At 51.4% G+C, this 12,313-nt stretch overlaps 1 protein-coding gene across 5 annotated transcripts in view; it reads right to left on the bottom strand.

The window, feature by feature from the left end:
* Positions 1-12,313, bottom strand: part of Mideas (mitotic deacetylase associated SANT domain protein) — a 66,951-nt gene that overhangs the window by 2,566 nt on the left and 52,072 nt on the right. For 4 of the 5 annotated variants that reach the window (XM_075948573.1, XM_075948570.1, XM_075948575.1 and 1 more), the window contains exons 4-12: positions 8,840-9,182; positions 7,225-7,291; positions 6,609-6,751; positions 6,382-6,485; positions 5,680-5,755; positions 4,966-5,054; positions 3,265-3,414; positions 1,958-2,170; positions 91-287 (exon numbers count right to left, since the gene is read on the bottom strand). In XM_075948573.1, coding sequence (XP_075804688.1) covers positions 91-287; positions 1,958-2,170; positions 3,265-3,414; positions 4,966-5,054; positions 5,680-5,755; positions 6,382-6,485; positions 6,609-6,751; positions 7,225-7,291; positions 8,840-9,182 — 1,382 coding nt within the window. The remainder of the gene's footprint in view (positions 1-90; positions 288-1,957; positions 2,171-3,264; positions 3,415-4,965; positions 5,055-5,679; positions 5,756-6,381; positions 6,486-6,608; positions 6,752-7,224; positions 7,292-8,839; positions 9,183-12,313) is intronic. The other variant, XM_075948576.1, reaches the window with a different exon arrangement.

The following is a 12,313-nucleotide window of genomic DNA, read 5'->3' as shown; positions in this document are numbered from 1 at the left end:
AAAGCCAGACCCACGGTGCCCCAATCCCAGCAGCACCTATACCTCACATGGTGTCCAGGTCCCCGTGGAGACAAGGCTGGGACATCCTACCTGCCGCATTTTTTACAAGGAAAAGTGTTCTCCTGGTTTTGGGTTTTATTAAACGCCTCAGGTTTCTTCTTCTTCTCTGTGAAAGGCAGTGCCCTTCTTGACTTCCCTGGCCCCTCCCTCGGCTTCTCTGAGGGCTGAGCACCTGCAGGCCCCGGGGCATTGGGTTCATGGCTCCGGAGGATGAGGACATCATTGGCCTGTGGGCAGTCAACAAAGAGGGTGTGTTTTAGAGGGGAGTGTGGACTCAGAATTCTGGCACCTCAATGGCCAGGGGGTCCTAGACACTCATACATTCCTGCCAAATGGTCACCTAGTATCCCCCTTCCCATGACAGGGCCCCCTTGGCTGCCTCCAGGAGGCAGCTGCTGATGTGGGAGTGACATCTTTTTATCTGTTGTTTCATTGGTTAAGTAATAAAGAAACTGCTCGGCCCTCTGATAGGGTGGAATTTAGATAGGCGGAGTAAACAAAACAAAATGCTGAGAGAAAGAAGCAGATTCAAGGCAGTCGCCATAATTCTCCCACCAGACACAGCCGCAGGTTAAGATCTTCCCTGGTAAGCCACCTCGTGGGCTACACAGATTATTAGAAATGGGTTAGATCAGTATGTAAGAGCTAGCCAATAAGAGGCTGGAACTAATGGGCCAGGCAGTGTTTAAAAGAATACAGTTTCCGTGTAATTACTTTGGTTAAAGCTAGCCAGGTGGCGGGAAGCACCCCCTCCGCTCTTATTTCTACAAGCTGCAGCTTGGGCTGGCTCTAGTTCTATCACAAAGTGGCTGGCACAGTTATTCCAGCCACACCTTGGCAGCTATAGGCCTGAAGACTTCTGGCTCTGCGCTCGTGGTTTCTGGTGTTTCGTCCAATCATGGATGTGCCAGGTGGAAGGGAGACAGGTCCTGGGGGGGGGGGGGAGCCCAGTCTCCAGAAAGTTCCTAGTGTAATGATAGGGACACATGGGATGGCCACTTGCTGAGGAAATGCTGGTAGGGAAAACCAGAAGAGAAAGAAGGTCCTAACGCTGCACGCCCCAAGGAGGTTACTGCTTTGGCCTCAGGCCAGGAACCCCACATGGCCTGAGTCACCCCTCAAAGTGTTCACAAAGACAGCACGGACACTGCACAGCCCCGACAGAAGAGCAGCCCAGCGGAGGGAGAGCAAGCAGCTGTGTTTAGCAAACAGGTGCTCTGCGGGCATTAACACATTCCAGCCCTCCTGATAGGGCCACAGGGAGACGCCTTGCTTAGCCTGGGAAGGGCACAGAGCCCTCCACTCAGTACAAAGACCTGGGGTGTGCCTTCAGGCAAGTGAAACGGTATCTCTGGACCCAACCCCCATCTGCTGAGTGGAAGTCAGCACTCAGCCCAGTTGTTGTAAGAAATTAGCGAGATAATGGACATCTAACACTCAGCAGAGAACATAAAGGGCCATTATTGGCGGTGTCATAGGCCCAGCTCTATCTCAGACATTCTTGTCAAGTGCATGCTCCAGGATAGCCGTGACTGACCTACAGCTTTTGAGTGCTTCCCCCACGTGCACACATCTATTGGTTTCTCAAAAGGCTTTTCCCTCTGACTATGAGACACAGAAATGTGTGTGTGTGTGTGTGTAATATATATGTATATACACGTATATTGCAGACTAGCTGCATCACCTTCAACCTCAGTTTCCTTATCTATAAAATGAGGTTCATAATAACCCATACCACACACGGTTGAGACCCAAATAAGTTAAGAGCACAAAGTACTTGGTCCATTTCCTGAACTATAACCACAAGAACCACTAGGGTCTTGCTCTGTACCCCCACCCACATCCCCTAGCTCCACCTTCCTGGCCCTGCTGGGAGATGAAGGTGAGGGTCACTTACCGCCTCATTGGCCTGTAGTGTCTGTGTGGCTTTGACAGCAGCCGCCCGGCGGCTGCGCTCTCGGCCCTCTTCCTGCTCTCCCTTCTCCTGGGGTTCTGGCACCTCCTCCTCCCCCTCCTCTTTGGGCTCTTTCACGTCCCTCTTGGGCTCCAGTCTCTCTTCACTTGGGGGCTCTCTGCTGGAAGGAGGCACCCTTGGGAACTTCTGAGATGTCTATAGGAGACGAAAATGAGCCCAGTCAATCCAGAGCGTGGACTCTGAATCCAGTCAAGGCTCTGAAGCACCTGCTGGTCCCGCAGCCCTGTCTGGGCCCTGTCCTAAGTCACAGCCCTCCCATGGCCAGTTGGCCTGGAAACAAGGTAGTCTTGACCCTGGGCACCCTCAGGATGAGACAGAGCCAGGGCTAGGGAGGGAGCATGCCAAGACCCACAAACCACCTGGCCTTCTGGATAGATGCCCAGAATCTTCTGGGCACCCTTTGGGCAGAGTGACCTCAGGGTGTGCCAGACAGGAGCTCTGAGCTCCTGTTTAACTATCTATGACATTTTCTGTATCTCTACTTCCCATTCGCAATACGGGGACCAAACTACAGCCTGATCTCAACGGAGCACGCTGCCAAGTATGGACTTGTGACTTAGAGACGATATCGAGGGGATACGTGGCAAGGAATGAGATCACAGCATCTTTCAAGGACGAGGTCGGGGTTGCTGTTATTGTGTCCCTTCTGCTTCCCGAGACCTGGCGATCTGTTTACGAGAGACATCGGCCCTGTGTCTCAGAGCCCTAGCAGGCCATTACAGCATGTAGCTGGCATTCAGTAACAGTGGCTTTCATACGTACTGATTTTTCCCAGTAACTCCTATTGACAGGAAACAATACTGGTTACCTATTTATGATTGTAATACAAGGCTTCCCTTTTGAGAAAAAAAAAATGAGTTGACTTAAAAAAAATTAACAAAAGTAGTATGGGACATGAAAGAAATAGTAACAGTGGCGCGTGCTAAGGCACGGACAGAGCAGAAACCATAATGGCGGAGCAAGGGCGAGAGCCGGGGAGGCAGGGCGGTGAAGCTGGAGCTGCTGACTCTCCAGTGTTCTGCATTGGCACCATCTACCGATCCCAGCCGTGGATGAGGGAGACCGCAAAGGGCCAGGGCCTGGGCTACCAGCCCCTGGGGACTGTCAGGGACCCTCTTTTCCTCTGTCTACCCTCTATAAACGCCAGGAGTCTGGCCTCGAGCTTCCGGCTAGGTCCTGGCCCCAAGTGCTACCAAGCATGAGGCAGGCAGAGGCCGCAAAGGACTCACCTTAATGTCCACTTCAACTTCCTCCTGGGCCGACTTCTCATCGCTCGTGTCCACATCGCCAAAGGTGAGCGTCCCGTTGCGGCCAATTTTCACCTGTTTCTTGTAGGTGTAGTAGAACTCCACACACTGAGCCACAGTCTTGGTCTGGATCTGAAGCAAAGCCAAAACTGAGGTCAGAGGGAGCCGCTATGGCTCACTGTTCTCATCTCTGCATCTTCCCTTTAGCCTTAGGCAAAAAAAAAACTAAACCCAAAACCCCACTTCTCAATGCCTGCTCCTCAACAAAGTCCTGACCAGCGCAATCAATGGCGGCTTCTGCACCGTTTCAATGAGTAACACCTGAAGGATCATAGCAGAATTTCTGGGGAGATTTGACTGTGGACTAGACACTAAAGGGCTGTGCCATGAGAGGCCACACTGGGCCAGCAGGGTCAGTAGGGGCTTAGGTCAGCTGGGTCACAATCGGCACCCTGCAGTATGATTGATATGATTGAGCTTTCTTATCCCTCATAAACTTCTCAGAAGTTCGCACGGCTCCTCTCCCGGGTGAGATGGGGCTCACCACCCTGACCTCTGCTTTTTCACTTGTGAATATTAGTGAAGGATGCGGGAGCCACTAGCTCATCTCCGTGGGCCTCTTAATATCCAGTTTAAACTGACTGCCATTGCTTAGGGCAGTTTTATTTAAAAATAATCGCCCTGCCCCTGTACTGGGGATTGAACATAGCACCTTGAACAGGCTAGGCAAATGGTCTACAATTAAATAGTACTCTCATTCCTCCCGGGTTTGTTTTGTTTTTTTTTTGAATTCTGAGTCTCACTTAGGTAACTAGGCTGGCCTTGAACTCTGAATTTATGACCCTCCTGCTACACCCTCCCAGACAGCTGCAATTACAGGCCGATTACCCTCCAGACCCAGCTGTAGCTAACTTTCAATGATTAGCTGAGGCAGAGGGAGGATGAAGAGGTAGGTGTGTGTCCTTCACTGGTTCGTGTTTAGATGCAGACAGAGAAAGAGAAGATAAAGGGACAAACAATAAACCTGGTCAACCTCAACAAGGCGTTTTTAATGGGTGCTTGTGGAACTGCTCTTCTCCATTTGGTCACTTTCAAGCTAAAGTAAAGAGTCTCTGGGTAACCCTCCACATACAAAGCTGGATGAAATACAGCAGTGCAAACTTCCCTCATCAACCTGAGGAATGCTTTTACTCCTCTCCCGGAGCGGAGCCAAGTAAAGAAGAGCAATGTCACGTCGGGGAAGATTCAGGGAGGCTCTCCTAGCCTTGCTACCAACTGCCAACAAAGGGCCACGCGTCCTAAGGCCAATCACGTGTGAAGGGCAAACAGTATTGATGTCAGAACCATGAGATCACCTCCATGGTCCTCTTGGACTCTGACATCTGCCCTCCCATTTTCAAAGATCTATTTGACCACTGGGTTTGGGTCGAGCAATACATTCCCACACATTTTCTCCGACACTTCCCTGCTTGTCCCCCAGGTTTGGCCACATCTAGCCTTAAAGTCCTGTCTGGAGAGCTCAGAGGTCAGCAGAGGATTCTCTGAGCCAGCTGTGGTTGACCAAGCTGTTTCTGAAGCTACCTGATGGCAGCGATGGGGCCGAACTCAGGGACACGAGGCAAGCACCCTGCCACCTGGGCACTGGGCGAGTGACCACAGAACCCTCGGCTTGCCCCTGCTCACCAGCTTCTGCACCAGGAAGAAGTCTTTCTTATAGATGGCAATGCCCTTGTTGAACAGCTTCCTCTCAGCCATCTTCCACTGGTCAGAGCCTGAAAAGCAAAGACGGTACCAGGTTGTGAGTCAGGGAGGAACACGAGCATCTGTACCGTGAGCATCTCTGACCCACTGAAGGTGGGAGGTCATCCACATCTGTTTGGCCACTCATTACCAGCTTCCTGAAGCCTCACTCCCCTTGCTTGTCAAACGGGAATGAACGCTAGAACCTGTCTTTCCAGATGCTGTACGGCAGAATGACCTTTTGGGGCTCTGCCTGGAGATGTGGGTCTAAAGGAGACTGAACAACAGTAGTTACTGGGATTACACGATTGTATCAATGCCCCTCTTACAGGACAGCATCTAGAATAAGACATGCACTCCAAGGTCCACGTTGCAGGTACATGGAATCAGTTGATTGCACTCCCTAGCTGCTGGCCTTTCTACCTATGACTTGGGAGTTTTTTTGGCTTGGATTCCAGCCTACCCATCTGATGCTTTCCCTATAAAGTCATGGAGAGCCCCCACTTGGCCTTCATATTAGTTTCCTTGCTCTGACTTTTGGCTGGCTCTCTCTGTCCCCACTCCCAATCAGGGCTGTGACTAAGCACTGAGCAGGGCCCCACCTCTGCAGGAGACCCCTAAGGTTCTGGACCACAGGACCACCCCAGTCAGGCCCACCTGTGTAGTGATAAGTTGCCAGCGGATGATTGTGGGGCCGCACTGGCTTCTTCAGTAGCAGCTTATTCAGTGTTTCCTGGAGGGGAAGAAAGAGCTGTCAGGAAGCTAGCAACAAGTCGCAGTGAAGGATGAAGTATCCCGGGCCTGGGCAACATGCAAAGGACCTCTGCAAGCTCTGGAGAGAGCAAGCACGCACGCACTCTTGCCTTAACTGCTGTGAGACAGGGCATATGGGGGAAGTGGGGTTGCTGAGGATTCCAGCCACGAGACCACTGCAGGAATGCTCAACCAGAAAGCAAGCAGTATGGACAGAGAATGCCCCTGGTGACAATGCGGGGAGGCGGAGCTACTGACCCAGAAGCCGGGACTGGATTCAACAGCAGAATCTTGCATACCCAGGTAGGGTCTGCAACTAAAGTTCCCTTAGGCCAAACTCCAATACCCTCTACCTTGATAAAACCCTTGCAGCTACCTCAGATCACCATGCCAAGTCACCTGAGTGCTCAGGAAGCCAAGGCAAGGTGGGCGGGCAATCGTGATTGTGAGGAGAAAGAGAAAATACCCCCCATCAGAACATACGCAGAAGAGCAAATATAAATCAACGAAATTTTACACCACTAGGCCTGGTCCTGGCAGCAGACAGGGAGGGATCAGTACCTGTTTTCCTAAGGGACCCCCCCCAAATTAACAAGGCTTACTTACCAGGATGTCTCCCCGAGACTCATGCAGATAGTGCAGGGCCAGTTCCTGATTGGTGCCAGCACCAGGGAAAATGCTCGAACAGGCAGCTGTCAGCAGGTCATCCACTGGATTCGCCAGAGCATCGGGAGGGCAGCAGGAAATCACGTTCAGTGCTGGGCCTTGTGGGACCCAGCCTGCCCATCTGCCCACCAGTCTGCCATGCCCGGTCACTGGAGACCTCTCCTTACCTTGCCTCTGCTTCTCCCAGCTATTCTCAAGATGCTCCCATGGCTGCCACACCAAGTCAGCCTTATGGGGGTCTGCAGCTGCCAGGGCACGGTCTCTCATCATGGGGATTTCTGCTTGGAACCGGGTACCAACGTTGATCCGTCTGCAGGGGCAGAGAGGCAAGGAGTGAGGGCTCACCTTGTGAGGTCAGGGAACCTGACTCTGTCCTTAGGATGTGAAAGAAACTGCAGCTGGCAGGTGCTGAATGCAACAAGGCCTTGGCTGGGTGCCGGGAATCTGGCATCTGGTGTGATCAGAAGGGCAGGACTTAGAGGCTGAAGAGTGGACAAGCAACTCCACATCTGACAGACAGAGAGTCTCTTGGACACCCGCCCCGACCTAGCTCTCCCTAGTGGCAGATTCAAGCCAACCTGCTCCTTACCTTTCCTCTCCCTGCAACTTCCACACAAAAGCTGGCAGAAGACAGCACAGAGCCCAGGGCTGAATACAGAAGCCCAAGGAGACTGTCTCTGTGCAGGCCCCATGGGACCCTCCTCCTGCTCCCAACGCTAACCTGCCACACACTAGGCCCACCTGGCCACCCACACACACGGCCTGGGGCAGGGCTGCACTTACGGTTCGATGCTCACGGGGGTGGCCTCCCCCATCACAGAGAGGACGGGCGGGGTGACTTCAGAACTATCTATGGGCAAAGAACATATCGGTAAATGGCCCCTTCAGGAAAACACTCCCATCCTAGGCGGCTGTCCTGCATGCATAAGAGTCACCATGGTGACTCACTAAGAACACTTGGAACTCAGGCATCCTCTGTCCCTGCTCTGCAACCTGATGACGGTGCACCTCGGGGCCTTTATTAACTATGCGGGCAACTCAGTTTTCCCATCTGCAAAAAGGGGTTATTTCTTTGTCTCCTGGGGGGGAGGGCATGAGAATTCTGAATTAAATAAGAGCCTGGTACTGCATGACCACCAAGCCCAGCTCCTGCTCCTGGAAGCCCCCATTCCCCACAGGCTTCAGTTTACAAAGAGGTTTAGGCTGGAGGCACAGCAGGGATGATGGGAAGGGAGGGTCCTCTTTTATAATTGTCTTCTCATTTCCTCTCCGGACTTTTCTGCCTCACTCTTGTTCAAGTTCATCTTAAAGTAGGACTAGATCAAGGCACTCACTCGCTCAAAACAAAACAATACACAAAACCTCTGCAGCGTGAGACAAAACCTGAAACCCTCAGCTCTCAAGGCGGTTCCACCTCCCAGTGCTCAGCCCCACTCCACGCTCGCAGCACCCTGCCCGCCCCTCCCTCTCTCCAACTTAGCCACTTCCCAAATTCTTTCCTTATCTAAGCAGGCCAGAGCCTGAGGTCAGCCCCATTCACAGGGTGCAGGGCCCACCCTGCTAGGAACCACAGCTTTTCTGTCTCTCAAGCTTTCTTGTCAATTCCCTAATGATCCTGCCCTGTACTTTCCTTAGACTGGATAAGGGCTTCTGGAGCCTGCAGGATCCAAGTTCAAGGTCTTACACCCAACGTGGTGGGCAGACTGACACTTCCTTGGCTCTTTTCTGTGACTTCCAGCACAAACTGAGCCAGGGAGAGAAACTTCCCCGGGGAAGCAAAGCCTATGTCTGTCAGCAGAGGGCAATTTCCACCCACAGACAGCAGGAGGCACCAGAGAGCCACACCATGGTGAGCTGTGGGGTGGAGGTTAACTGCACCTGTGAGACTCAACTGTGGGCGATCAGGTGATTCCGTTTTCCAAGGGAAAAGAACCCCTTCTCTCCGTGAAATGTGAAATGGTCAGTTTTAGGCCTCGCTGTTTGTGAAGCCTGCTCTTGACCAAAATGACCGCTCAAACAGGCCCAGGAGACCAGGTCAGTCACCTAATAAAAACAATGCTAACCTATGTGATCTCTACCACAACCTAGGGAGGTAGCTATTAGGCTGACCCAGAGGAAACTGCTGTTTGTGGATCTAATAGATGAATATCACGGTAACTCCACCATCAGCCAAGCATGACCAATCGAATCCCTGCTGAATAATGAAAAAACTGAGTGTTTGGGCAGTTAGACACGCCCAAGGCATGTGACAGTAAACAGTAGAACCATGCCTCACACCACCCGCCCGCTCTGGAGGAGACAGGAGAGTTCTTCTTCCAGCCTCCAGCCGCACAACCACCCAGAGACTGCACGGCCTTTCCCCTGCATTCCCCACCAGCACAGCCACCAGGTCACTTACTAGAACGGAGCAGGGTACGGTGGGCACTCTTTGGCGTGATAGGAGGGGCTGGGATGCTGTTGGTCGATATGATGGCATTGAAGTAGAGGCCGGACCCTTCCCGAACAGGGCTGAGAATGGGGGGCGGTGTGTAGGGGGGCAGCTCAAAGCTGCGCTCAGAGGGGTGGTCAGCTAGGCGGACAGGAGAACGCAGGTGGCTCTGGTAGGGGGTGATGTTGGAGTAGACAGGGGGCGCGATGAAAGTGCCCGCCTTGGTGGGGATGATGAGGGGCTCCGGCCGCGGCCGCTGCTTTGGTTTCCTCATGGAAGGCTCCCCCTCCAACTTGGCGTTTGGGTCTTCAGCCTAGACACGGAAACAGAAGCTCAGCCTTCTGTGTGTCCCCAGAAACCTGTAGTCTTGACTGGAGCCTGCCGCTGTCATCTCTGAAATTATCTGCCCGCTGTACCCACCCAGACGGCCTGAAAGAGGAGAAGGCCCAAAAGCCCAGCCTAGTGTCTCCTCCCGGCAGATTCCGGCCAGAGCGGTGTAGGTCTTGGGAGCCACCTGTTTCACATCTGAGAAACGGGGAGGGATCCTGTCAAACCCTAAAAATTATTCTCAGTTCTAAATCTGGGTCCCGGGCCATAGCTCCCATCAATGCTGCGATGTATGCACTAGGGAAAGAGTCCAGTTAGGAAGGGCCCGGATGCTCACTACACTGCTCGGACAGGATCTATCACCCTTGCTGGCTATTTACAATGGCGGATTGCCCGTGCGCATCTTCCCTTTTTTATACATATATAGAAGACTGAATTTGTTTTTACTTATGTGTACACATACGTCTGTGTGAGTGTCTGCCATATGTGTGTGGGTACCCAAGGAGTTCATGAGGGAGTAGGAGCCCCCGGAGCTGGAAGTACAGGTGGTTACGAGTTGCCCCAGTAGCGCCAGAAACCCATCTCCTGTCTGAGGAAGAGCAGCAAGCGCTCTTAGCTGCTGAGCCATTATGCCAACCCACTGTGAATGAGGAAAAGGAGGAGACACTACCAGACCTGGCAGCAGTGAAGATCCAATAAGTTAGCATGTGGAAATGAACAAGCCTGCTTGCCTTTGTGGCAACGGAGACCGAATCCAGGGTCCCACGTGTGCGAGCCAAGCACCCTACACTGAGCGCCACCTCCCACCCACAGGATTTCTCCCTCTAAACTGACATTCAGACCCTCAGCCTGGAGAGGGCAGCAGAACAAGGATGGCTCAGCCTGTAGAGTACTGTGAGCTAATCTGTGGAAATCGATCCTCTGCAGCTGGAGCAGCATTCCTGTTCTAACGAAGGGCCAGGCTCTGCATGGGATAGAAGCCTGCACCGTGTGCCAGAACCCGAGCTGGGAAGGAACCCACAGGATGCAACAGGAGTCTTTTCCTGCAGAACGTTAACTTGGATTAGGTCTGCTACTGTCAGAGGATAGCCCACCCATGTTGTCAGGGGCTGGCCTTCCTAGCTCACACTTCGCCCATGTGGTACACCTGTAGCATGGTTAATAAAAAAAAAAAAACCCAGAGACAGATATCAGGGCTCAACCTGAAGGTCAGAAAAGCAAAACAGCCAGCTACTGGCTCTTACCTCGACCTCAGTCTGAAACAGCAATCCTGCCTCTAGGAATCTCAGAATGAGACTGTGCCTGAGAGCTGTCTCCTCCTGTCTTATATTCCTCTCTAGTGCTGGGATTAAAGGCGTGCACCACCACCTCCTGGTTTCTATGACAAACTAGCATGGCCACTGGGATTAAAGGTGTGTGACCACTGCCTGGTCTGTAAGGCTGGCCACCGAGGCCATTTTACTCTTTGATCGTCAGGCAAGCTTTATTTATTAAAATACAAATAAAATATGCTCTATGGGCTTCTATACAGAATAAAAAGCAGGGCCAACAAGAAATAGCCTAACCCTCTCAAAGGGGAAACAAACAGCTGTCGTGGGTAAACAGCTCCTAAGCTATCTCTGGGCACACAATAAACCAAGCCAGCCAAGGGGGCTCTCTGCTTCTGAGGCCCTGGCATGACCTTTACTCTGTCCTGTGTGCCCTCGTTTCCCTTCTACTAATTAGGATGAACTGAGACCATTCATTCTTCCGCCTTTAGGGGAACAGTCTAACTACATAGGAAAGAAAAGAAAAGAAAAAACCACAGTTGACCTATGCTCGCTGTCAACTTGAAGCAAACCAAACATATCTAGAAAGAGAGATTCTCAGCTGAGGAACTGCCTCCACGGATTGGGCATCTGCGAATCTCAGCTGAGGAACTGCCTCCACGGATTGGGCATTTGCTAATTGATGTGGAAGGGCCCAGGCTACTGTGGGCAATCCACCCCTGGCCGGGCAGTGTAGCACCAAAAATAAAAACCCAGAGTCAGATATTGGGGTTCAACCTGAAAACCAGAAAAGCAGCCAAGCCACTAGAGAAGTCTTACCTCTACCAAAGTTGAGTGATTGCAGACTAGGCAGTCAGAGCCTTTCTCTCCTCCCATTTTATATTCCTTTTAGTGCTGGGATTAAGGGTGTATGACTCCCTAGGACTGCGATTAAAATGTGAGCTACCAGCACTTGGATTTGTTTCTGCATTCATCTTGTGTAGCCCAGGGTGGCATTGAACTCACAGAGATCTACCTGCCACTGTCTCCCAAATCCTGGGATTAAAGATGTATGCCACCACTGCCTGACCTCTAGTGGCTTAGCTTTGCCCTTCTGATCATCAGGCAAGCTTTATTTATTAAAATATAAATAAAATATCACTATGGGGTGGTCCTGGGTTCTTTAAGAAAGCAGGCTGAGCAAGTCAGAGGGAGTAAGCCAGTAAGCAGCGCCCCTCCATGGTCTCTGCACAGGCTCCAGCCTCCAGGCTCCGGCCTTGAGTTCTGTCCTGACTTCCCTTCACATTGGACTGTAAACTCTAAGATGAAACAAACTCTTTCCTCCTCAAGTTGCTTTTGATCTGTGTGTTTATTACAGCAGCAGAAAACTGATTAGAGCAGGAGCTAAATGCCTCCCCGAGGTGCTAGGCAATCCCATACAAAACCAGTCCAACTATTTGTAGGGAAGAGACTTAAACTGTTACGAATATTTCTGACTTTTAAGATGTGATAATGCTACTGAGACTATTTTAAAAAGGAAGGAGGGTGACAGGGAAGGGCGGAAGGAGGGAAGGAAGGAAAACAGACTGTATGTATGAATTCAGATATAACCTAAAAATATTTGTGGGTAAGATGATACAATGTGTTAAATGTGCCTCAATATAATTCAGGGTCATGAAAGTATTGCTGAAATAAGACTGGCTGTATTTTGATGCAACTGAAAACGGGGTCACGATTAAGCATTCTTTCACTGGACCCCTCTCTGTTTTTATGCATGATTGGAAATGTCAATATTACAATGAAACATACAAAAGAAATATAAACAAAAGATAAACACAAAATGAGACCCCAGAAAGCAGACAGCCTTGGG

Source organism: Microtus pennsylvanicus, chromosome 14 (assembly GCF_037038515.1).
Source record: "Microtus pennsylvanicus isolate mMicPen1 chromosome 14, mMicPen1.hap1, whole genome shotgun sequence".
Lineage (NCBI taxonomy): Eukaryota > Metazoa > Chordata > Mammalia > Rodentia > Cricetidae > Microtus > Microtus pennsylvanicus.
This window is presented reverse-complemented; position numbering and strand designations above follow the sequence as displayed.